Raw genomic sequence first — 25,185 nt, 5'->3', positions numbered from 1 at the left:
ACTATCCGTAACATTTGCTGAAAGAAGATAAGACTTCTTGCCCAGAGACTCCATGGACATGAAAAAAAAGATCTCAATTTATGCAAAGTTCCAAAAACTGATAAACCCTTATTTTTCTGTGTGCAAAATATGTACCTACCACCACAAGAGTTTCCTGCTTCCTTCTCAAAGTAATTTTAGGAGTTTGCCCTAGTATATCCCGGCATAGTCTGGCGTACCCCCATATAAAATAGCAAGATCACTATGCTCAAGAATTGTTTCACTTTACAGAGACAGTCCACCAGTCTGGACCCCAAATTAGTAGCAAAATTTTGCGAAAGCGCTGATTGCTACTTTGAAAAGGGTGCCTGGTTGCATCTCCTTGGGCGGTCTCAAAGAAAGCTGGCTCATTATACTTTTTATCTGGCATTTCTTATACTGCCAAATGTTAAAACATCTGTTATGTACGAGTTGGGATGAGGGCGAATTTCTGGGAAATTGTAACATTAGTGTATACTTTGAAAAATGTCAAGATAACACTTGACCTGCATAATTTCCTCTCCCTTTGACTTTTAACCATATTCAATGCAATACTTTTCTCATTTGCAATACCTGGGTAATCATGGATTGTACTTACATCAGTGACAGACAAAGAGACAAAATAGGTGCAGTAGCACCATAAAGCGGCCTACCTATCTGTATTATTTTGTTTCGGAACCCTAAAATGAAAATGCTCCCACTGCTGTGATTGTATTGTGAAAATAAAATACCTACTATCTTAGTTACCCAACACTCGTTCCAAAGAGTCATAGACAAATTAGCACAGATCGAATCTTCTCCGAATTTGAATATCGAACGCACCAAACGGAAACACGTTGTTTTTACCGCGCTTTAATTTAATTTGAATTGGGAATGTCGTTGCGCGGCCAGCACCCCGCTGCGTTTACAAATGGCGGCCATACATCACGTCGATGATATCTCTTTCAACTTTTGAAAGGAACCCGGCGTGGCCAGCAAATTAATAAACTGTATACTTATAATATGTATGTAGGTAAAAAATAACCCCACAATGTGAAATATAAGGAGTCGAATATGTAAAAAAAATACTAATTTAGATAGCAACTACATTGGGTATTGGGTTAAAGAATAGCCCGAGTCTGTGTGAATGTGCTTATGATTAACTTAATTAAGTCATATATCACTTACATGGTAGCCAACATCACTTTCGAAATAGGCACGGTAACTTAATGTATTACATTTACAATAATACAATTAAAAGAACCGCCAGATACGTAAGGGACGTTTGATTGAAAAAAAAACAACTATATTGTCTTTTTTGCGTTAACAGACAGGCCTAGCTTGCCTAGCCTACGACTAATATATCGTGCCCTTAGGCTAAAGTGTTTGTTATTGTACTTTGAAATACAGAAAAAAACATTTATTTAGGTACAAAATGTTTATAAGTAATGATCTCATAATCTAAGAAACTTTGTAAAGAATAATCCCGCTAGCTACAAGCCTTACAAATGACAAAGGGTAAACCAGTAATTTATAAAATAAAAATTATCATAGGTGACTAATAAAAAAGCTAATTGGGGACGCAAGACGTCATTCGTACTGGAATAAATTGTAACACATAATTAAGATTAGTCACAACAGATACGTTACAAAAAGGGTCGAGAACTATTAATTAAAATGTCCAGTTGTAGCTTTTTAGTCCTAGGTGAGTAACACCTACGATATTAATGATTTAATTAAGTTATGAAAAATATATATTTTGCGTTACAACTGTGTCCCCTGAAGGATTACTTATATACTTGACGAAAGTATATAATTATTAAATTAAACATAATATTAATTAGCGTTAATAAGACTTATGTTAAACCTGATTTCACCTGTCCAAGTAGCGTCCAAATGTAACCTGAATAGATAGATAAAGCTTATGTTGAGAAGTTTTAGTTATTTCGATATCGTAGCACCGTGTTCATTTGTACGGTAGACCGCACATCAGTGGTAACTGTCATGCACCTTAACTCAATAGTAATAAGTACGGTTTTCCTATAAAACTGTTACCACTGACCTGAAGTTGACTGTACGTTTAATAAGATAATCACTAAAATATATTTTCTTCTATGTAATTAAACAAAAGTTACTGCCCCTACGTTATTAACAATAGCAATGCTACAGCTGAGATATGTATTTCTGTTGCTATGTTTAATATCAAAGGAGTCATGTTTATTCACAGATTGTGCAACTTAACGATCATTTAAATAAATCACTATTTGTGTATAATTAGCGCTACAAAAAAAACATTTAATTAAAAAAGAAAAGACATTTGAAAGGAAAATACATTTACGTACGGTGTAAAAACTATTTATTTTGAATTGCAACACTCAACATATGTCAATGTCATTTGGCTATCAAGAACCTGTGTCATTAGTGTCAACGTCATTGTCAATCACGCAAGTCGAGGAGGAGGACCCAAACAGAAATTAAAATTCAATCCCCACCACGGAATTCAGCTTTCACCATGGTACCGAAGTTCCAGCAGAGTAACTGCACTGCCTCGCAGCGCGATATACTAACCGCCGGCCGACTTCTGACGTTGAATCTAACTGTAACTGTTTATTTACCAGGCCACTGCAATGTTCGCGCGGGTGACGTTCTATCCCACCTTATTATACAATGTGGTCATGGAAAAGGTGACCAGCAGACGCTGGTACGACCGAATGGATGACACCGTAATCCTAGGAGCATTACCTTTCCAAAATATGACTAAACAGGTATGAATTTCTAGGTTACTTGGTTGACACATATTTTTTCTTAAATTGATTTTTTTATGACTTAACCATGCTTTATGGTGGGTGGCAAAGGTAAATGTCAACAGCCTTGATGAGGTTGGCATAGTAAATAGTTTGGCCAATGTGTACTTTGTGGATATTTGCCTAATATTCATGGTTTCTTACATCATTTCGAACGAAAGCAATCATAATTAAGGTCCCCGGTCAATAGTGTTTTATTTCATCATGACTATGTTCTTAGAATTACAAGTATCAAATCTCAAAACAATATTACTGGGTCATTTTAGAGATTACCAAAGTATCAACTATGACCGCATAATTGTGTTTATTTCTACTCCTTTTATATATTGATCATTATTTTAACACTGCACACAAATAATATTAAATTGTCACTCAACCAAAATTCACAGAAAAACTGTTGAAATTGTAAATTTCATTAGTCATTATAAAACCTGACCATGAGACTAGTTTGATTAATAGCTTTTTAATTTTGCTATTACATTTTATTTCATATTTTGTCTATTACTCAGTACAATGCGTAACGGAAACGTAACCATGAGACGGTGTTATCATATTTTTCGAACAGTTTTCTTTTATATTTGACCTTGATTCTAAAAAAACAACTTTATTTTGAATAGCTATATCCCCAAAAATGGGATAGCAAATAATGAATCATATTGGGTTTGAAGACATTATTTTTTAAAGTTAAACATTAAATTCCCGTGGTTTTCCATGAAGCTCCAAAATCATCAAAATTAGAGCATAGCATTTCTTGACAAGTGGGCTATAGAGCACTGAAACAATTCTTCAAATCTGTCCAGTAGTTTCTGCAATCAACTACTTCATATAAGCAAACAAATAAACTCTTCAGCTTTATAATATGACTATAGGTTTCACATACATGGAATTGTTAGAATAACCATGCTAATTAGGAAACATAATGTAACATATTACCTGTGTAAACACAGTTGCATACATACTAACATACTTGTCAATAAATAAGTTGAAAGTCATTCACTATTACAAGACTAGGTTTTATAATCTTTTCCTGCAAGGGAGAAGGTAAGGGGTTGTTTGCCATTCCCATTTATTCCTATTGCATCTTCTTCCCAGCAATAACACATAGGAAGTGGAGAAGGGTGGGTGTGTTTGGGGGCTGTCTCATGTAATTGTAACATTTGAAAACTGCTGATTTTCAGACTACTTTGAATAAATGTTTTTTTTTTTTTTTAATTTTGTTTATCGATTATGATTCAAATTAATAAATAGTCAATATAAAAACTGCCTGAGTCTGTGGGTAGCTCTATTTTAAATATGTATCTTGTGAATAAATCATGATTTATTTGAAATGTATTTTCTATCGACTTTTCAGTTAAAGGATGAGGAAAACATGAAAGGTGTAGTTTCAATGAATGAGACATATGAGTTGAAAATATTCTCCAACGATGCAGAGGTAAGTAGTACATCCTACACTACTTAAAAAGTATTTGTATTAGGAAGAGTCTTATTGAAAAGATGTTTGCACCTTTTTTATTTTTTACCTTAACAAGCAAATATATATTTTGAGTTTGATAGGTAAAATGGTAGGTAATCAAAATACCTACCTTAGCTTTTCTAGAATGCGCTCAAGAGTACTTACATCTGATTATTGATCCCTTATCTCATGTTTAGAAATAGATGCATTGAACAGCGTTTCTTTGTGCGCCTATCTCAGGTACAAGAGGTCATCAGAATATGTTCAGCATGTGGAATTTATTTATTGAAATACTTTTTTGTTATGATAATTTTCTTTATTGTCTGATAAGTTTTTTAAAGACTACGTCTGAAGATTGAAAATATTGTTTTTCGAGTTTTCCTTCCTGTTTTTTTTTTTCAAAATTATTTTTGGATTAGTGTTCAACAAGCCCTGTATTTTATAAGTTTGTTGCTGATTTAAAAATTGTGTATGAAAACTGGTAAAATAAAAAATAATAACCAAATATAAAATACTCATATTTTGTTAAACATTTAAGTCGGCCCAATGTTTCCTGACATTATTGCGTTTATTTATTCTTTCAGAAATGGCGGGAGCAAGGCGTGGAATTTCTTCAGCTAGCCACAACAGACATATTTGAAGCGCCCGACCAGGACAAACTGTATGAGGGCGTCACTTTTATAAATAGGTCAGTAACCATAACAACAACTTGCTTCGTCCAACTTTCCTATGTACTATCAACTAACCACATATTTTGTAAAAATCGTTTGAAACTGTTCTTGGGATGAAGAGGTCAGGCAGACAGTCGCTCCTTTTAAAACACTGGTACTCAGCTGCACCCGGTTAGTCTGAAAGCCTAGACAAAGGCCTAAAAAGGCAAAGCCTAGGAAAGGGCTAGGCGAACAAATTATGACGTTTGAAACTGTTCATACTCAAGCCCTTTGTGTACAATGTCCGCGGTCACTTTTTCGGACAATCTTGTAGCCTCGACACTCGACAGGCGCAGGCCTAAGCGGCCCCACCTTAATTAAACTATAGGATGATGATGATGACCATCTCCATCTATCTCCAGGTTTCTTCCAGCAGACCGCAAGCTGTCAGGAGTGCCGACAGACAACGAGCAGATCAACAGCGGCTCCGTGTACGTGCACTGCAAGGCGGGGAGAACACGCAGCGCCACGCTTGTAGGCTGCTATCTTATGATGGTAAGTAGTAATTAGGATCATCAATATCATCTTCCACTTAGGATTACCAATTACAAAGTTGGTTCTACTAACGATTACCAACTTCTTCCTGTTACGATTACCAACTTCTTCGTCTTACTAATTCCAACGTTTTTCTGTTACGATTACCAACTTCATCCTAATACGATTACCAACTTCATCCTATTAGGATTACTAACTTCTTCCTATGACGATTACCAGCTTCTTTCACTTACGATTACCAACTTTAGTCTATTTAATTCGATTAACAACTTCTTCCACTTTCGATTACAAACGTCTCCCACTTACGATTACCACATTCTTCCTATTACGACTACCAAGTTTTACCACTTACGATTACCAACTCCCACTGACAATTACGGTAATCCTCCAGAAAAATGGCTGGTCTCCCGAAGAAGCCGTGAAGTACATGCGGTCCCGGCGGCCCCACATCCTTCTGCACACGAAGCAGTGGGAGGCGCTAGACATATTCCATAGACAACACGTCACCAGGACATGAGGTGACGTAACACCATAAATTAATATAACCTGCCTGTTATATATTAGGTAGATTAAAGGTCGTAGCATCCGTATTAATTTGGAAAGGGATCGTGGCAGTATGAAACTCGAATAGCTTCATCCTGCGGTTTAACCCGCGTCGCGAAGTAACTTTTTCTTTTACATGGGTAAAAGTAGGCTGTAGGTATATTATTCTGACACAAGCTATGTTTAGTGTAACTTTCCTTATTGATATGTATGCTACGACCCTAATATAGATAATATTGACATTATACTGCCCTATGATATAAACTTCCAGAATTGTATTTGGATGTAGCTTGAATATTTAATCTGTGTTTCACAGTATATTTGTATAATATGGGCCGCCTCAGTAATACCTCACAACTGTAATTCGCATAATAATAACGTTACGTTATCGTTAATATTACCTCTATAAATTATAAGCAATATGAATGACATTTACAATCCAACTTTTGTGGTATTTTTTAAATATTTATTTGTACTTACGGAAGTGGGTACAAACTTGTAGCCGGACGACATTCACCGATACCAAAATGGTTACCTCCAATGTTAAATAAATATAGATTTATTTTAAACGACAAACTATACAGTTCATTTATAAAATATATGTACGACAGCACATCAACTTACCTAAAATTTCTTCAATCGATTTTGAACCTTATCACAATAAAGGAAGGTTGATGTTCGATTGGTAAAATTTGACAGATATGGGTAAGTGGATCTGCTGGCGTTGTACTTTCTAAAATATGGCGCTCAAAAAAGTACATTATAAGACAAATACAGTTTTCATATTGAAACCTGTATATTCAACAGGCACGCTTATTTTTTCATACAGAAGTACAAATTGTTGGTGCAGCACGACTTTTTTTAGAGGAGTCATGTCATCCATGTTACCCCTTGTCTATGCTCCTTTAAAAGAAATCTTGCGAGTGCTGTAAAATCCATTAAGTACATTCTATTTTTACCATGAATACGTGTATCTTAAAATATACTTTTAAAACAAAATTATGTTATTTCGTTACCACACCTAACTAGGTCTCGAGTTCATGAGGGTATAATTTAACTACAGTTTTCGCCAACTAACTTTGCGTTTCTGTTGTTAGTCATTTCATGCTTTATGCATGCGTAGTAGTAATCTGTTAATAGATCTTTTGAACTGTGAAATCAATAGTAGCCATGTTCGGACCAGATCTGCTCGAACAATTGAGCAAGCTATTCATTGGCTAACTTCACAAATGAAAAGATAATTGGCGCGAACCGAGTTCTGAGTGTTCAAACGTAACTTAATTTTCAATATTGTTATTTAAAATGTTAAATGAAGAGGCTTTTGATCAGACAAAAGTTGTTTTAGTTAGACAATTTTATTGTATAGTAATAAATAACAAAATATTAGCGCAAATTAATGATAATCTACAATGTAGTTTATTTATTTTTGTATAAAATAATAATGTATATTTGGACGATTAAAATATATTATTGTTTTAAGTAAACTTTTGTTTTATTGAGCACCAATATATGTTCACCAATCCAAAACATAATAATTTAACACACGGCATGAAAATCGCTATAAAATATTTTTATAATATAATGAAATTTCGATTTACAATTTGTTTGCAACAGTTTGAGATAAACTTCTCCTCAATATGATTGGTTGTGATTATTTCAGGAAATGCAGTCATGATAGAATATTTTTCAGTAAGTGGATTGTTCTTATATTGTAACGTGAAGGCATAGGAAAATTATAAAGCAATTTACATAAATAAAATTAAATTATATTGGTCATCCATTTTGTAGGTAAAAAAATATGTAGTGATATTATTTACGTTGGCGGTTTTGATAAAACTAACGCGTTGTATGAAGGTGTATGATGAGATCGACTTAAATAAATATTGCTCGGATGATAAATTATGCTCTCAGACTGAAAGCGGAGGCCCACATATCATTTGTCATTACTTGGTAAGTGTTAAAAACTATATTATCATAGTCAACTACATATTTTTTATTCTGAGTGTACCTACTAACCTTTTTTTCTAAATTATACTTCAAAATAAACATGCTGAGCTTACCCCTTACTGTGACCTAACTTTAGTTTTCATAAGTATTTTTAACTTTTAAGGATATAGAACCTAAGGCATGCATGAACTTCAGAGCGTATGACTTGACGAAAAAGCATGTTACAAACATCTTGAATCGTTTCAATGTGTAAGTATAGTTTAACCTTAATGTTTAGCTAACGTATAAACCACAAATAAAGTTAATTATCTAATTAGAATGATATTAGGTTAAGGGCGAAAGCAGCAAATGGCGAGGCATTGGGAAAGGATGGAGTATTTCTACCGAGAGCTTATGGCCTCATGCGAGTGGTAAGTTGTCTGCCAAGCAGACAATATTGCCTATTTGCTTCTAACTGCACAGTCAGCTTCAAAAGTAGCTGAAGCAATCAAAATCTTCTTAAGTGTCTAGCAAAGTACCTAAAGAGTTACAATTTCTCAACAGTACCTACAAACGCTATTTTAACTTCAAAAAAGTAGATGAATTCGGTTAAGTTATTATCGACGACCCGTGTTTCGCAGTTGTGAAAATTTGATGTTCAGCTACTTTGATGCTGACTATACTACTGACTTCTTACTAATAACTGAAACTGATATTTCAGTTCTGGGACAGTGAATTGGCAGGGATAGCGAAACTAATAACTTCCACGTGTATTAAAGCTCATCAATACGATTGTGTTGCTACTAGTAAGTTCTTCTTTGTTTCAATCATGTTAATGTTGAGCTTAAGACCTAAATAGGAGGAAACTACTCATCTCCCGAGCCTTTTCCCAAGTATGTTGAGGTCGGCTTCCAGTCTAGTCGGAACGGAAGGAGCGACTGCCTATTTGACCCGGACAACCCAATACCCCTTGGTAAAACCGATGCCTAAGACTTACATAGGATTACTGCAGGCCTGACAATCTGGCCGTTAGGTGACTACCAGAGAAGCTAATGTTGGCAGATTGGACAACGACTAGCGGCGAAATAAAGTCGCGATAATGACCAACTAACCTATCTAAATATTGTCTTTTAGCGAAGTTTCCGAATCCTGTAATGGCATATTTACATCAGAATATTACGAGCCAGCCCTCAGACCCTGAACAACTGATTGAGTCTCTAATGCAAGTCTGGCTTGACGCAAAAGATGAAGTTTCACCGGCCATGTTAGAAAAATGTCCAAGTTTTAAAAGGTACAAGGCACTTTTAAACATTTAAACAAAAAGCAGCATTTACACTACACAAAAAAGTGGATGCTGCCAGGTTAAGCAAACCTCGCGCTAATTTATCTACGGTCCCTAAAACACAAAAACAGTGAAAAAGGAATGTTAGTTCGGTTGGCATAAAACTTTTAGAAACCCTTTAGAAATAAACTACATAGTAGATGCTGAAGATAGTGTAAGCTATTAGCTAACCTACTAAGTAGGTAAGTACTGACCTTTAATATCCGTGATTTTTAAAACCGAATTAAACATAGTGACATATACTGTTCATAGCGGAATCGCCAGACGTCATATCAAGATGCTGATGAACAACTTGACGCACGTTGGCTGCGCATTCGGTGTCTACTATGCCGTAAAACATACCAAGGTTTGTTTTTTTTTTTAAACTAAGTGTGTATCAGCTATGTAGGTGCTTAGTTTGGAACTATTAGTGAATTCGATAAGCAAGAAGCTTTCAAGAGACCCCTAAACTGCTAAAGAAAATGGTGATGGGTCCACTTATAGATAGTGCAATATTCCTCCTCAATAACTCAATATAATGTAGGTAATGTAGTAAAGGACAAAAAACGGATCTCTCTGTTTTTCTATGTGTCTCTGGTATTCTGGTATTTTTTTGTTACATAAGGTGCTCAAATAAGATGAGAAATGAGATTACATTTGGCAACAAGACACTCTTTGAAGTTCCTAACCATTTTTCAGGCAGCCCACTTGACTTGCTACCTGTCCTACTGGACGCCTGAAGGAGAACCAGTGTACGCGACCGAGGCCCCGGACCCCGGCAGTGGCTACAGCGAAGAGTGTGGCTGTCCTCCTAATTACAAGGAGTCTGAAGACTGCCTTTGTGTGCCTGGATCAAGAACTCCTGATAGTAAGACTAGGGGTCCGTTCAGACAGACCGGCTCGGAGAGGAGAGCAAATTCTTAACAAGTTTAAAATCAAGTACTTAGTATTTGTAGTAAGGTGTATTTTTGCATGTGCACTGCTTTTGTCATTAAGAATGCTCAAGGCTCTTGGTGTGAAATAATAAGAGGAGCCGACCGGTTCCGATCGCGTAGTTTGTCTCGGTCTTACAGACGTTTGGCTCCGATTGCATCTCACGCAGCCGATCGGAGCCGATTCCGGTCTGTGTGTAAAGCAAAATGCGCGCCGATGCTCTCCGAGTCGGTCTGTGTGAACGGACCCTTGTTGTTATTTCACTTTAGCAGATCCTCTTGGTGTCACCCACGTCTCGGCAGAGCCAGTTTTTGAAACAGGTTAAAACCTTGTCTACCGGATACCACGCTTCAGTTATGTTAGTTCCTCAAAAACTTTGTTCGAAAGCTAATAATTTTTAAACACTTTAGCGTTTTCCCATCCGTTTTCGCCAGCTTTCAGTCTAATCGGATGAAGTTGAATACCAGTAATTTACCTACAAGGAGCTAGTTCCTCAAAGAGCAAGAAAAGATGTGTCATTGTCATATTTATTCTCCATGGACCTCCTCAACCCAGTTTTTAAGGTTTTAAATTCTGCATTTACATAATTTTGTAGGAAACGCAAAAGAGTCCATTAGTTCTGAATTTAATAGAATCTGGAGTGCCCCCAGAGAGGCGATCAACTCATTGCTGGCAGAGGTTTCACAATCAATTGAGGAGGCAACAGGTAATATTACTAACAGAATGATTTTTCTAACAATAACCATACCTACGCTAGATTTTGACTAAACGCTAAATGATAGAGGGCGGAAGGTAGGTATTTCTTTTATTAAAAAAAAAGCTCTATTATCAAATTATTCAGCCATTTGCCGCCTCGCGCATGAGCTGTGGAATTTCTTACGAGTACGTTTCGCCTATCGTGAAATTACTTGCAACTTCTGAGAAACAACAACATACAATTTATTTGTGATTACAGAAATTGCAGAAACGCAAAAGCGTACAGAAGGAACTGCAACAACCAGATCCCGAACGAGAAAACTACCCTCCTTTACTATCGAGCCTAAATGCGGCAAAACTGCAATAAACTCCACAGTTATTGTGTTGCCACTATTTAAATTAGTGGATGTAGATCTACATGGGAAAACAGTAGATTTTAATGGCAAAATAGAAAATTTACAGGGGAAAACCAAAGATGACAAAGATAGCACTCGCAGGTAATTTTCTTTAACATTTCTTTTGATCAACTAAAGGGCCAAGGATATCCGATGTACTTATTGGCAGTCTTTAGTAAATTATCCATTTCATAGAATCCTACTTTTCTTCTTTGACTGCTACAGTTTTTTTTCGGCTTGTGTTTAAACACCACCCAAAAAAGTACCTATTTTACAACCAAAAAAATTCTAAACAGTTACCAAAATGGATAAATGAGCACCAAATAACGTTTCCAAAAATATTATTAAATAAAACCATTTTTTCGTATTATTGACTACTAAAAAAATATATGGACGCCTTTAAAATACACTTTAGACCAAATATTATACATTGTCACTACTTAGATGTTACCAATTATGTCATACCATGACTCCTAATTTGGTAATTTTTGTTAGACTAAAAAAGCTAACGATCGCTAGAATATTTCCCAAATACCAATTAATATACTGGGGTTCCCAAACGTACGTCGCTTATTTATTGTTACATGAATTTGTGTGTAACTCAGTACGTTTAAAGAGTAAGCACGCAACATGCAGCAAGCATGGCTTCTGTCACGGCTCCGGCGCTGCGGGGCTCCGGCGGTCCCATGCGAGCTTATCGTCGCAGATGGTTTTCACGCTCACCACCGCAGCTTCGGCTTGCTGGCCGGCTCCGCCGGCTAGCCTCAGCCGCAGCGGCGAGCCTTAAAACTACCTGCGCCTCAGCTCGCAGGCCGCCTCGCCCCTCCGCGCCTACGCGGTTTTGAATTGCACTCTAGGGGTAGGGCAGACAAGACTACGTGGAGTCGGTTTTGCAGCGATTCGTTTTCGTCACTAACTTTGATTTTTGGTAGTAATATTAATCTTTTAGTGGGACAGAATTTGGTGACCATTAATCCATTTTGGGAACCAAAAATAATATTTGTGCGAGATTTGCGATTTTTCTGATGTTATTTAATTTTTTTTGGATCATAATATTATATTCTTTAGTGCCCTTTTAATAAAGTCAATTTATTTTTTTTGGAGTTGTTTATTTTATTTGGTGCCTCAGCCTAGAGTCTTAAAAATATTTTTGGTGACCGTCTAAATTATACCCTTTTTTTTTCAGCTTAACTTCTGACAACAACGATGTTTATGTTGAACGAAATGCAGAAAACATGAACGATTTATTCAATTCTCTAAATAATAATGAGGTAAGTAATTGAAATAATTAATGAGTGCGACAAACTTATATTTATAATATTACTAATTGCTACGTAATCTTGAGACACGTTTCATAATTATCTAAAACATTTGTGTGCAATTTCAGGATGCAGTTGCACCTCATATCATAGGATCTGAATTATATCCCAATGTCATTAAATTCAAAAAACAAGAAGAATTTGTTCCTACGACAAAATATTCCTATAACATTCCTACGACAAGATATTCCTATGACATTCCTATGACAAAATATTCCTATAACACTGCCACGGAAAAATATTCCTACAACATTCCTACGACAAGATATTTCTACAACACTCCAACGAAAAAATATTCCTATACCACTGCTACGACAAGATATTCCTATGACATTCCTACGACAAAACATTCCTATCACATTCCTACGACAAGATATTCCTATCACGTTCCTACGGCCATCATTAACAAAAAACCATTGGTTAAAAAAAGTCCGATTCCAACAAATGGAAAATCGTGTCCTATAAGGCAAAATGATCCTAAAAAACAAAAAAAACAAGAGCTTATGAACCTGCTGGATGTTTTGATAGAGAAAGGAAAGAATGTCACACTCGGCAAAGATGAAATTGGCAAGTTTGAGAAACAAATGAGAAGGATTTATGAGATTGGGTTACGCAAAAAATCGCCGTCGAGTAACAACCACAACAATTAAAAATCGATTTGAAGTTATCGATTTCCGATAGACTAATCGACTAAGTATCATATTGTCTTCTTTCTCAGAAAACTAAAGCCTGTGTAACCAGTGATTATATTTTAATGGTGTAGGTGTAAGCTATAATTTTGCAAATGACAATAAAACAATAACAATTCCAACTATCATTTATTCTAACAATAAATTAATCCCACCCGAGGGTGCGTAAAAATACAAATTTATCAGAACAAATGATTTGACGGTAACAATAAAAAATACATTGTTAAATACAACAAAATTTCGAAATCTTGTGCATTAAGTACCAATGTGTACATTTTCGCAAACTAGCCTACAATTAGGAATTATGCAAATTCAAAATTAGTTCCAGCCATTCATTTGTCTACTTTCAAAAACGCATTTTATAATCAAATGAATGATCAGTAATATCAGTTTGCAGATTTATGCTGATTCCTAACTGCAGACTAGCTGACAGCTCTTTAATAACATTGCCGAGAAAATAAATAAAAGCGCGGGATTTCTCCGAGTTATAGTGGTACAAAGAATGCAAAAACGGAGATCCCCGCAAAAATAATACTCAGGTCTATTACTAAAACTAATTCTAGCGTAGTAATTTATCGATAAATGTCTCCCTAGGCGAATTTACTTTTGGCGGTCAGATTTGATAGCCCAGATTTGCTTGATCATGTTGGCAATGCCGACGTCGTGGCTGATGATGTAGAACAGTCCACCGAGGGTAGCAATGGAGATGAGGTACACGAGCCCGAGGGCAATTTTGGGAAGGATTGGGCCTACAACACTAGCTCGGACGTAATCTATTGCGATCGCTTCCAAACCCCTGCAACAGAAAATTGTATATTGGTATTTTATTTATTTGGGAGACTGAAGTCGATAAATACGAACTAGAAAAACAGGAGTAGAATTGTACTCCACTGATAGAATCCAAAAATATAAAAATTAAGTAAAACACGAGCACCATTCGATATGTGACACTGATCAAACGTAATATTTTCTTTACAATATGTAATATTTCTGGGAGTATAATTCCAGTCTGCCTGTTATGATGGCCAATTGCTCGGCGGTTGTTATAACCCTAGGGATCGTCCACATACTATGTAATACATTATTATGAGTGCTAAAAACGAGTTTCTGGGCCTGGAAGTGCTGCTTATAGACGACCCCTAAGGTAATTTTAATGAAAAAAAATTTCGCTCTACCGCCAAAAAATGAGACCTGGCAACTACACCTACAAAAAAAACGCACAAAACCAGCACCTAGCAAACTTTCTTCGATTTCTTAGCGTGCTTCGGCTTCCTCATGTTCCTCCAGATCCTCCAGAAGCCGCGGCACAGGCCGATATCATTGAAGATGAGGAAGAACAGCCCGCCGAGCATGGACACCGAGAGGAAGTACACCACTCCCATGGCTACCTTGGGAATGAACGGCCCGAATAGGAGCACGCGCACATACTCCACCATCATGGCTTCTAGACCCCTGGGGAGTGGTAAAATTATGGGGTAGGAGGGATGGGAATTTGTGGCTAGAGGTTCTGGGTTGTCGCATCTTCAGGTGGTATTATAAAGGCTGTGGAAATGGTATGCGCCTTGGCCTTTCCTATGTTTGACTTATGCATGGTTCTTATAGACGAGAAAAAAATTATTCTGCTTGCTTATTGACGTATATTCTAAAGGCCAATATCAAAAATATTGTTTATTGTAATAGGAACCGGCCAACAGGCTCCAAATAGGAAAGGAGGACTCATGTCTCCCTGAGTGGAAAAATTCTATTAAGTAGTTGTTTTAAGACTTCACTACAAACTCTCTGCTTTTTTGGAGTCTTGCACCATTAGCTGATAAAGATGCTGGTAACTCATGGAATCTAATGGACCATCATTTAATGATAATGTGTTTAACTACTTTGGGAACAACTAAGGAAATAAGGAAGGAATTGTAGATAGGAAGAGGTCTTAAAAGCTCATGTAAATTCTAAAAACTTCTGATACGACAATAAAAATACTTACCAAAACGAATGAGCGCAGATCAGGATAGCGATCACAGAGTCCAGAATCCGGTTGGGTACAAGCAGGCCCATGGGTAGCAAAGGAATCATAAGGGCGGCGACGGCCTTTTCAATCACCCACAGTTTCGAGTGATCGTGAGGCTTCTCGTCGGAAAGGCGTACGGGCGACGTACGGAAGGAACGCACCTGGAAACATCGTAACACAGATTTAGACTGATGTTATATCTATTTTCGTAGTGGTTCTGTTTATGCAATAATTGGAATACATAGCTGTGTTGCTGGTAAGTATAGTTAGGTGAAAAGGATGTCCTCACATTGCAGTTCAATTTAATTGACGTGGGAAAGAGATATTTAATTTGCAAATTATTCAATAAACTGTCTGTAGTTGACTTTAGCCTACTGTTAGTACTATTACTGATTAAATGTATACCAGTTCAGGTCCAGGCTTTCAAAAATTGCGACTTCTTGTCTAAGGTAAGTATGGGCTACATTGGCTGTTTTTGTAAAGGCTTAATAACTTACAGAATTGATGATAGGCGTGCTGTTAATCTCCTTGAGAGCCAGCGTGCTGGCAGGCAGCATGCTGACCACAGGTCGTTTCATGTTCGGCTGTGTTGCCAGCTTCATTATTTGCTGTGTGAATATGGTGCTTCTGATGGCTGCAAAGCAGAGAATTCAATAATTTTAATGTGTGTGTAACCTCCTTGTTTGATGTGTTGAGCGTATCAACGCTTTTTACACACAAACACCCCACAGTATACTTCATGCTTTAATTAGTTTGTATATGATACACTTTTTTCAACCATGTGTACATTGTGTTCAAATAATTGAAAAGCCAAAATGACTGTATATTGTTATTGTTGTGTTATTTTATATCCAGTACAAAATTGTATTGATTATAATATTATGCAATAATTTAATGAGTGACAAAGCACCTAAGATAAGACTGCTTATTTAATTAAAACAACAATTTAAAAAATGCTATTAAAATGCCCAGTAATAGTTAACCTAGCAAGTGTAGTAAGTTTTTTTCTGGTATGAACTGAATTCATAGATTCATTGAAAATAAAAAATAAGAGCCTTCTAGTTGAGTATATAAATCGCACTACATAATATTAAAATATGAAAGTTTCAATGTGTTTTTAACCTATTATCAGAAAAAAATGAGAATGAATTCAATAAAACTAAGCAGTTATTATGCCTATAATCCCAATATCATCCTAACAGTCTTTTAGTCCAGGTGCTAGAAGTATTTCACCAGGATGCAGCTGAAACCGCAGGCGGAAACTCCTAAAAGCAGTTTTGAAATGCAAGAATAAACCATAACAATGCTAAAACAATGGAACCATTGTGGTGGTATGTTGATAGTTACTTATGACAGTTACATCAAACACTAAAGAGTTGGTTTATCAATTCTAAAAATATGGAATTATTACTTGTTGCTTCTACACTCTTAGATGAGTAGGTTCAAGGCCAGTTAGTAGCCAATATAGTACATAATCTACCCCAGACAGTAGAAAATTCCTTAACATGATCTCTGACCAATAACTCTGTTCACGGAGATAAGCGTACTAAGTCACGTTAATTACTGCATCCAGTGAAATGCTTAGAGAAATATTTTTTGATAGCTAGGTTAAAAAACTGACAAAATATTTAAATATCAAAACGAAGTTTGACAAGTAGTTATAAGTTTTTATTACATTTTCAACGCATAAAAAAATATTTTCCATTTACAGTAAAAGCACATATAACCGTGAAAAGCAAGACATACGGAACCTCACAATCGTAAAACAACTACTATTATGTAATATCATAACAATCACGATAACTGCTTAGTTACCTGGCGCACGAAGTAATGTTGATAAGGCCATGTTTGAAGCTGTTTCTGCGTATTAAACAACAATAAATAAAATTCTAAATGTAATAACACAGCATCAAATTCTAAAATTTCCTTCCTGCAACACGTCAAAATACATCGATTCAAAAATCGAATGACCGTCACTTGTCATGTCACATTACAAACGTCAACAAAGAAAAGTATTTTTCCACAGACCAAAGAAAAAGGAGAATGGATGCGTTCTACTTGGACCACTATGGTCTACTTTGCAAAGAATATTATGGGTCAAGCAGGATAAAATCGTTTATAAAAAATCCGAGGTCTGAAGAGAGATTGCGGCAATCACAATAATAGTCTTCAAATCAAATAACTTAAACCACAAGTTTCAAGAACTTGGAAGAAATGTCCCACTTGAAATAACCTGTAACCTGTGCCGCAATTTATAAAATACTTAAAAATACCGTGAAGTACTCATTTTATATAAGGTATTAAATAGTTTTCTCATTTGCTTAGATTATTTAGATTTTTATTTACATTAAAGACTTTTTTGTAGATTTATTTATTAATTTTTACTCCTGCTAACCCCAAAGTCGGAATGACAATTCATTTTGGTGACTCCAAGATTTTGTAGAATTTTGTTTTGCATCGTTTCGGTATCAATACTGAGTCTCCCGCAACAGATTTTAAATAAACCTTATAATGGCTACTACATTAGAAGATAAATCTATCTGGGAAGATGGCGAGGAGGCGCTCAGTGAGGAAGTTCTCCGCATGCCAACAGACGAAATCATCAGCCGCACAAGACTCCTAGACAATGAGATTAAAATCATGAAGAGTGAAGTTATGAGGATCTCACACGAGCTGCAGGCACAGAACGACAAAATCAAGGAGAATACTGAGAAAATTAAAGTGAACAAGACACTACCTTACCTAGTATCCAATGTCATAGAACTTCTGGACGTGGACCCTCAAGAAGAGGAGGAAGATGGTGCTGTGGTGGACCTGGACTCGCAGCGTAAAGGAAAGTGCGCGGTCATCAAGACCTCCACCCGTCAAACTTACTTCTTACCAGTCATTGGGCTTGTTGACGCTGAAAAGTTGAAACCAGGAGATCTAGTTGGTGTGAACAAGGACTCGTACTTGATATTGGAGACGTTGCCCGCTGAGTATGATGCGAGGGTCAAGGCCATGGAGGTTGATGAGAGACCAACAGAACAGTACTCCGATATTGGTGGTTTAGATAAACAGATTCAGGTCAGTTTAGTTTCTAACCAAACTTTGTTACCATATCTTTATTATTTAGTCATGATTAATAAGAAATAAAGTCTTAACTATTTATCTAAATTATATGCTATGTATTAGAAACCATACAAGGGGTTTACGTTTGTTTTTAAATGTAAACAAAGGATAAATACTTCACCATAACAAACCTACATGGAACATCAACTAATCTTTACTCTATGATCAAGCGAAGGCAATCAATATATTACAGAACTAAAGCAACATTTAAATTCTCTTTTCCAGGAACTCATTGAAGCAGTAGTCCTCCCAATGACCCACAAGGAGAAGTTTGTAAACCTCGGTATCCATCCACCTAAGGGTGTGCTGCTGTATGGTCCTCCTGGTACCGGCAAGACCTTGCTGGCAAGAGCTTGTGCTGCACAGACCAAGTCTACCTTCTTGAAACTGGCTGGACCTCAACTAGTGCAGATGTTTATTGGTAAGGTTTAGTGCTACTGTACAGTTTGCACAATGAATCAAATAGCTTTCTTCTGAACTGCAAAGTTATTTGGTGTGAACTGTAGTTAACAATACACATGATGTTAATATTTCAGTAATTTGGTATGCCCCTACAAATCTAAATTCTTCTTTCATATGTGTAGATGTCTGAAATTTTGTGTTATAGTAGCATCCCATGTCAATCAATGTAAGGCTCACCTTAATATTAATCAGACACATGTCTTTGGTGAAATCTCAAATCAAAGTCTGTCTATGTAGTAGCAATATAATTCTATATTAGTAAATATTATTAACATTTTTTTTATTTTACTTTCTAACTTACAGGTGACGGTGCCAAACTCGTCCGTGACGCCTTCGCTCTAGCTAAAGAGAAGGCCCCAGCAATCATCTTCATTGATGAGTTAGATGCCATCGGTACCAAGCGTTTTGACTCTGAGAAGGCTGGAGACAGGGAGGTACAGCGTACCATGTTGGAGCTGCTTAACCAGCTTGATGGATTCAGTTCTACTGCTGATATTAAGGTAAATAAAATTTGACTTATACATGACTAAACATACCCTGATAACTCGTTATACAAGAAATTGTAAATTATAACATTGTCATAATCCAACCTAATAACTTGGAATAAAAAATAATAAATTATTAAACTTTTTGGTCTTTTATGATGTCCATTACACTAACTTTTCACATCTTTCAATATACTTCTGTCCACTCGGGTATGTATGTCCCTTACACTGTACATGTTAATTACAGGTAATTGCTGCTACAAACAGAGTAGACATCCTGGATCCTGCCCTGCTCCGTTCTGGACGTCTGGACAGGAAGATTGAGTTCCCTCATCCCAATGAGGAGGCGAGGGCGCGTATTATGCAGATCCATTCCAGGTAACTTCTTTCATAAAAAATAAATACATCAACCTATTCATATTTTGACCTTTTTTGCAAAATTAATAAAAAAAATAGGTTGTCTTTGTTATGGTCTCCCTAATGTAAAAATTAAGTGAACAAAATGAAGCCATCATATATGCCTCTTCCATTCCACAGGAAAATGAATGTCTGTCCCGACGTGAACTTCGAGGAGCTGTCCCGCTCCACTGACGATTTCAACGGAGCCCAATGCAAAGCCGTGTGCGTAGAAGCCGGTATGATCGCCCTCCGTCGCTCCGCCACCGCGGTCACGCATGAAGACTTCATGGACGCTATCCTCGAAGTACAGGCCAAGAAGAAGGCCAACCTCAGCTACTATGCTTAAAAAGAACGTATATTGTGTATTTTTACGAGTTTCATGCTTAATTATAAGTTTATTGTATAATAAAATTTAGAAAATTATTATGCGAGTGTTTTATTTACCTCGACGACAATATAATTGAAATCTTATGCCAAAAAAATAAATTATAGAAATGGTCGATTCCATACATCTGAAAACTATTTGCTCTTCATTCTGACTGAAGTGGATTATTTCCATTTACGACTTCGCCTCGTTCGATTAAATACCAAAATTGACTAAGACGAAATATACTGGGCGGTCGGTATTGTTTCATATAATTTAATTCTAAGTACCTGCAACTACACTAGAATATGTGAAAATGTATGAATATATTAAATTAGAAGGTATTAATAAGTTCTAATTATATATTTCATTACTTTTTGCAATAATTCGCAAAACAATATTTACGAACGCATCGATAACAAAAATTGGCAACGCGCGTGCGTGTGCTGAATTTGAAACATAAAAATAAAGTCTATCAAAATTTTAGTAGGTTTTTCGTTTAATTGTAATTTATTTTAAAAACATCAAAAAAATACTAAAACTTAGAAATGTGAAATTATTAGTGTTGACAATTTACACTTCGTTAGTAAATTCCATCGGCGAAGAGATTCTGACCTAAGTCGTGAGTATATAAATATAACCTATGCTTGGAAAATTGCAATTTTTATTAGATTTACTGAAGGTAAAATTGTATTAACTTAATTTGTGTATTGATGCGGTGGTTATCGATTTGTGAATGTTTTTCCGGTTTGCGGTGTGTGCTTGGAGCTTCGTAATTAGTTTGTAATTCCCTTTTGCTGCATTCTGTCGAAAAGCCTGATACTGCAGTAAACTATGAGAATGACCTCAAAAAATTGTATAAACCTCTTTTTAAGTTTCTAAATAAACTTCTTAATTTTATTAAGTAACACCTAAAGGTATTTCAATTACTTAAATTGTAAAATAATACTTTAATAACTCAAAAAGCAGCAATATTTTCTTTTAATTATTTAATTTCCTAATTTTCTTTGAAAAATTAGAACAATAATATCTAAACAGCTTATACTTTTCCAGAACAGGCTATAAATTCTTACAAATAACTTGAAAGTAGATTTCAGCCTAAAATAATTTTACTAACAAAACTAAAATAAAAATTATATATTATTTATTTTATTTCTGTAAGGTGCATAATTAAGTAAGTATTATATTTGTTTTTCTGCCACAAAAGAGCCATGGAGCCAGAAGACGAGTGTGGGGTTTCCCAAAAACTGCCTCCCGATGATATTCCAAAAGTACACATTCACCGTCCACACACCAGGTTCCTTTTGTATACTTATGTAAACATATTTCATTATATTTATTATAACAAACCTTAGAGGAAAAGTATAGCAAACCTTTTTAGCTTATACTTTTTTATTGTTTTTTTTTCTCTCTCTAAAAAGTTCTAACACCTTCATGTTTCATGTTTAGTCTGCATTGACTTTGAATTCACCTCTACACTTTATTCCTTGCATTTTTTATTCATCAACTTTCATTGAAATCAACTCTTTCACTTACACCCCATTTTAGTTATAACTGCACATATATTTATAACTATTACACATATTTTTCACACAAATACCTGCAGCTTTAAGTTTAATTTCTTATATCTTAATTAAATTAATAATTTTAATGAAATAAGTCTATAAATTGTCTATTTATGTATGTTAGGTAATTAATTAATATTTATAATAATTTAAGAAATTAATAATATTATAAATTTAATTTTTAAAAATGTAAGAGAATAGGCCAGTATAAATTATGTCTATTATTGCTAAAACAACTGAATAAAACCTGTTTTAACAAAGTAATAAAACATGCAACACATGCAGTTTTTATTGGCCATAAAAAATAATTATAAATAGTGTTAATAATTGTGGTGTCAAGTTATCTCGCGTGCATTTACGTCGTTTGTAGAACAAAGTTATGGCAAAAAACGTATAACCAGTTAGGTACATACTTTAACTTCTACAGAAATAATTGTAATAATACATCTAACTTTGTACTAATATAATAAAGGAAAGGTTTTTTGTTTGTTTGTACCCTATATTCTTCGAAACTACTGAACCGATTTGAAAAATTATTTTACTGTTGGATTGGGCACCTACACTCTTCCCCAGTAACATAGGCTATATTTTATCCTGAGCAGTAGTTCCCACGAGACGCGGGTGAAACCGCAGACAAAAGGCTATAAAATACAAATACTGCGGCCCCTACTAAATAAACCATTTTTCAACTTTCTTGTAAAACCAATTGAAACTTTTTTAATAGCGCCCCTTTTAACGCAATTTCGACTTAACTAACTCCAAGTACCCCTTAAGTGGTTTGTTTCTTCACGCTAACCCTGTGCCTGGTACAAATAGACGGCTTTCTTACCCCATCATGGTGTAACAAAGAACAAACCACTGGTTGTCACGGCAATGTCTATTATACAGCCTAAAGGCTGCTACCAAAGAGTTACCGTAATTTTTGCTGTTAGATTTCATGCTCGATAAACAATACGGTACATCGGTCGTTTGGTTTTTAAGCGCTTTATTAACACTCGGATATATTCGTGGATTTGAAGCGTAGCTGATTGAAACTGAGTTAGGTTACGGTCAAGAAAATCGCGACTTTTTGCAGTCGATCCGCTTATTTAAGTATTCCCAAAATGGTGGCGATTTCTGCCTGTAGAAAGAGAATCCCTCGGAAATAAGAAAAGATGGTCTTTTCCATCTGTTTCTTTGAGGAGTTTCTAGTTCAATTTTACACAAACACGTTTTAGGTACTACTTAAAACTTGTTCGCTTTCGAGTTAAAAAACTTGGGCAAATATTGATCGTCGGTCATCGGTGTCACATACTTTACCTAACTGCGTTAACTGCCTTGCATTTCTTAGAAACAACACATGAGTATATTTCAACAGAAATTATAACAGTAACAATTATTATAGTATTGATTAGAAACCACGAAGTCCAGTTAAAAGCGATATGCTTTATGTTATTCTGTAACCTAGATTTTTGTTTGTTCTAACTAATGAGGACACACGACACAATGTGTACTTCGCTAATACTAATTCATACAAAATGCTCGTCCCACGGCTTGTACGTGTCAAGGTTTGGGCGGTTTCTGCCTTAAATCATGGTCAGAACCAGCTAATTTGTACTACACCACTTTCAGATCATTTTCCGATTCGGAATTGTTTTTGGTAATTGCCTGTAGTGTCACACTGTTGGGCAAAGGCCTCCCCTATAATCTAGTATTGGAAATGGAATATATTGTATTGTCTGACATATGTTTTGGAGTTACCAAAACTGTCCAATCACGTTTTTATAATCACACATAAAGAAAATCCTTCCCCCTGATAGGTACCTGTATAAATGACCCAAAACAAAAATAATTTATCGATCACGAACCCCCAAAAATGGTAAAAATCTGTCTTGCGTGACGTTGAGTGCGATACCTGGTTTGTTTTCAATAAATTCCCATTTTTTTTTTTCATTTACATTTTTAGGGGATGCGTTCCCCAAAGAGACATGAAACAAAAATTTCAACAAAATGTCCTATTTGTTCCCTGATACTAAAGCATTATAACTTGTAAGAATTTAGTCAGCGAAGACGGTTTTTGTGACCGTAATTTGCAGCATTGCTTTTTGGCAACTCACTCCATCCGCTTGCGGTTTTGAATTGTGCTTAATAACAATTTAGCTACTTCAGTTCAAATGCTTACTGAGTACCAGCAGAACTGTCCAAATTGCTGTGGGCTTATTGAATGAATTGGGGGAGGTAGGTAACCAATAGATCAAAAGGCGTACATACAAAATACACGCGAAAAATATAACCCATCTTTGGATACGGATAGAAACTGGGTCATTTCCTCATCAGCCAAAATCAATAAGTAATTCAGTAAAATTATTCTGAAATTAATTATGATGCAAAAATGTATTCTGCGACCCAATTTTTATAATGATCCCTCGTTCTAAAGGATTGGCCGTATTTGATGTAATATTTTTATGGGATGTGCACACGGAAGTTAGAATCAAAATATTTTCGTAAATGTATGGGACTTTGGAAAATGAAGCGGTTTTTGTAAGACATTATTGTAATGGAATGGTTTTTATAAATTGTGGATCTGCGTGATCTAAAAGCATTTTGTGTATGGCTTCGTGGTTTCCAATCTTCAAACTAGGTCTTTCAGGTAACAGCCAAACCAAACCTCTTTGAGTATATCGCTAAAATACTTTTGCAATACCTATGTGGAATCGCCTGTTTCATTCAATTTTTAAAGGCAGAAAGGTTTTTATAATAAGGCCCTGAAATCATTCGATCCACTTTTTATTTTGATGTTTGGAAACAAACAATAAGGCGTCCTTCAAGTTTCCTACAAAAGTTTATAAAGCAAATTGGTAAGTACCTATTGCTTGGAAATTGTCAGCTAGCCAGTTATGATTGTCAATACCACATGAGTTAGTCAATACTGCGAATGGACTTTTAACTGGTATTGACAACTCGATTTGTATACTATGCTATAAACGCTTCCCATTCAAGTGAGTAGGTATCTTGGAACATCGAAACTATAGAAAAAATGTTTTTTTGAGAAAGGTTGTAACAAAATAAGAAAATCTTACGAAAAACAGCATAAATAACCATGGCCAATTGGCCATCAATCAATCTTCTGAGCATATGGTTGTTGTAATGGCCTTTTTACATTTCTTTTATTTATTACTTTATCAGGCATTCTTACTTACACAGACGTACCAAATTCATAAAATCTAAACTTATTCCAAAAAAAGTTTATTTTACCGAATAAGTTTTCTCAATTTTGGCACTTGTCCAAATGCTCGTAATTTTGCGGACAGCCTGAATGGGTATCAAGCGGAAATTAAAATAACATACAAAAGTGGTTCGCCCTTTTTATCCATTTTTACCAGCCTTCAATATACACAACAATAAAGTCGTATTTATGTTTACAAGGTCAAAACATAATGCCTATTTTCCCCAAGGACTAGGTACCTTCCATTAGCACTTCCACATTTTACCCTCTGTGTAACCATATTCTCTCAACCGGGAACAAAACCAGACTCC

General features: G+C 35.7%; 5 protein-coding genes across 7 annotated transcripts in view; 3 read left to right on the top strand and 2 right to left on the bottom strand.

Moving 5' to 3' along the window:
• Nucleotides 1-25,185, bottom strand: part of LOC110381946 (alanine--tRNA ligase, mitochondrial) — a 317,119-nt gene that overhangs the window by 219,750 nt on the left and 72,184 nt on the right. The gene's annotated exons all lie outside the window — the stretch shown is intronic.
• LOC110379242 (phosphatidylglycerophosphatase and protein-tyrosine phosphatase 1) lies at nt 2,408-7,486 on the top strand. The gene is made up of 6 exons (XM_064039642.1): nt 2,408-2,512; nt 2,616-2,762; nt 4,153-4,233; nt 4,839-4,942; nt 5,327-5,459; nt 5,851-7,486. Exons 1-6 carry the CDS (start codon nt 2,510-2,512, stop codon nt 5,974-5,976), a joined length of 594 nt encoding a protein of 197 aa, XP_063895712.1. The 5' UTR covers nt 2,408-2,509; the 3' UTR covers nt 5,977-7,486.
• Nucleotides 7,619-14,078, top strand: LOC110379243 (uncharacterized). Of its 2 annotated transcripts, XM_049848871.2 has the most exons (11): nt 7,619-7,952; nt 8,113-8,198; nt 8,278-8,359; nt 8,650-8,734; nt 9,063-9,219; nt 9,523-9,616; nt 9,949-10,117; nt 10,778-10,888; nt 11,138-11,375; nt 12,460-12,544; nt 12,661-14,078. In XM_049848871.2, the coding sequence occupies exons 1-11, from the start codon at nt 7,851-7,853 to the stop codon at nt 13,240-13,242; spliced, it is 1,791 nt and encodes a 596-aa protein (XP_049704828.2). In that variant the 5' UTR covers nt 7,619-7,850; the 3' UTR covers nt 13,243-14,078. The 2 variants fall into 2 exon arrangements, with proteins under 2 accessions (XP_049704828.2, XP_049704830.2); XM_049848873.2 differs by lacking the exons at nt 8,278-8,359; nt 8,650-8,734 and having other exon boundaries at nt 7,909-7,952.
• Nucleotides 13,392-17,288, bottom strand: LOC110379246 (succinate dehydrogenase [ubiquinone] cytochrome b small subunit, mitochondrial). 2 transcript variants are annotated; one of them, XM_064039643.1, is made up of 5 exons: nt 17,099-17,288; nt 15,781-15,917; nt 15,260-15,444; nt 14,514-14,733; nt 13,895-14,077 (listed from the first exon to the last, which is right to left on the bottom strand). In XM_064039643.1, exons 1-4 carry the CDS (start codon nt 17,127-17,129, stop codon nt 14,514-14,516), a joined length of 573 nt encoding a protein of 190 aa, XP_063895713.1. In that variant the 5' UTR covers nt 17,130-17,288; the 3' UTR covers nt 13,895-14,077. The 2 variants fall into 2 exon arrangements, with proteins under 2 accessions (XP_021194514.2, XP_063895713.1); XM_021338839.3 differs by lacking the exon at nt 14,514-14,733 and having other exon boundaries at nt 13,392-14,077; nt 17,099-17,284.
• On the top strand, nt 17,663-20,163 carry LOC110379244 (26S proteasome regulatory subunit 6A-B). The gene is made up of 5 exons (XM_021338837.3): nt 17,663-18,349; nt 18,620-18,815; nt 19,160-19,356; nt 19,589-19,719; nt 19,879-20,163. The coding sequence occupies exons 1-5, from the start codon at nt 17,795-17,797 to the stop codon at nt 20,084-20,086; spliced, it is 1,287 nt and encodes a 428-aa protein (XP_021194512.1). The 5' UTR covers nt 17,663-17,794; the 3' UTR covers nt 20,087-20,163.

The sequence above is a fragment of the Helicoverpa armigera genome, chromosome 20 (assembly GCF_030705265.1).
Source record: "Helicoverpa armigera isolate CAAS_96S chromosome 20, ASM3070526v1, whole genome shotgun sequence".
In the NCBI taxonomy this organism is placed as follows: domain Eukaryota; kingdom Metazoa; phylum Arthropoda; class Insecta; order Lepidoptera; family Noctuidae; genus Helicoverpa; species Helicoverpa armigera.
The sequence above is the reverse complement of the archived record's forward strand: the minus strand, read 5'-3'. Positions and strand labels throughout refer to the sequence as shown.

Bases quoted from the DNA above. Each gene is read 5' to 3' on its own strand.
- LOC110379242 (XM_064039642.1), top strand. The intron at 2,763-4,152 runs GTATGAATTTCT...TCGACTTTTCAG, and splicing joins TCCAAAATATGACTAAACAG to TTAAAGGATGAGGAAAACAT. The intron at 5,460-5,850 runs GTAAGTAGTAAT...GTAATCCTCCAG, and splicing joins TAGGCTGCTATCTTATGATG to AAAAATGGCTGGTCTCCCGA.
- LOC110379246 (XM_064039643.1), bottom strand. From the start codon at position 17,129: ATGGCCTTATCAACATTACTTCGTGCGCCAG. The intron at 15,918-17,098 runs GTAACTAAGCAG...TCTGCTTTGCAG, and splicing joins AACATTACTTCGTGCGCCAG to CCATCAGAAGCACCATATTC. The intron at 14,734-15,259 runs GTAAGTATTTTT...ACCACTCCCCAG, and splicing joins ATCTGCGCTCATTCGTTTTG to GGGTCTAGAAGCCATGATGG.
- LOC110379243 (XM_049848871.2), top strand. From the start codon at position 7,851: ATGAAGGTGTATGATGAGATCGACTTAAATAAATATTGCTCGGATGAT. The intron at 9,220-9,522 runs GTACAAGGCACT...TACTGTTCATAG, and splicing joins AAATGTCCAAGTTTTAAAAG to CGGAATCGCCAGACGTCATA. The intron at 11,376-12,459 runs GTAATTTTCTTT...TTTTTTTTTCAG, and splicing joins GACAAAGATAGCACTCGCAG to CTTAACTTCTGACAACAACG.
- LOC110379244 (XM_021338837.3), top strand. From the start codon at position 17,795: ATGGCTACTACATTAGAAGATAAATCTATCTGGGAAGATGGCGAGGAG. The intron at 18,350-18,619 runs GTCAGTTTAGTT...TCTCTTTTCCAG, and splicing joins GTTTAGATAAACAGATTCAG to GAACTCATTGAAGCAGTAGT. The intron at 18,816-19,159 runs GTAAGGTTTAGT...TCTAACTTACAG, and splicing joins ACTAGTGCAGATGTTTATTG to GTGACGGTGCCAAACTCGTC.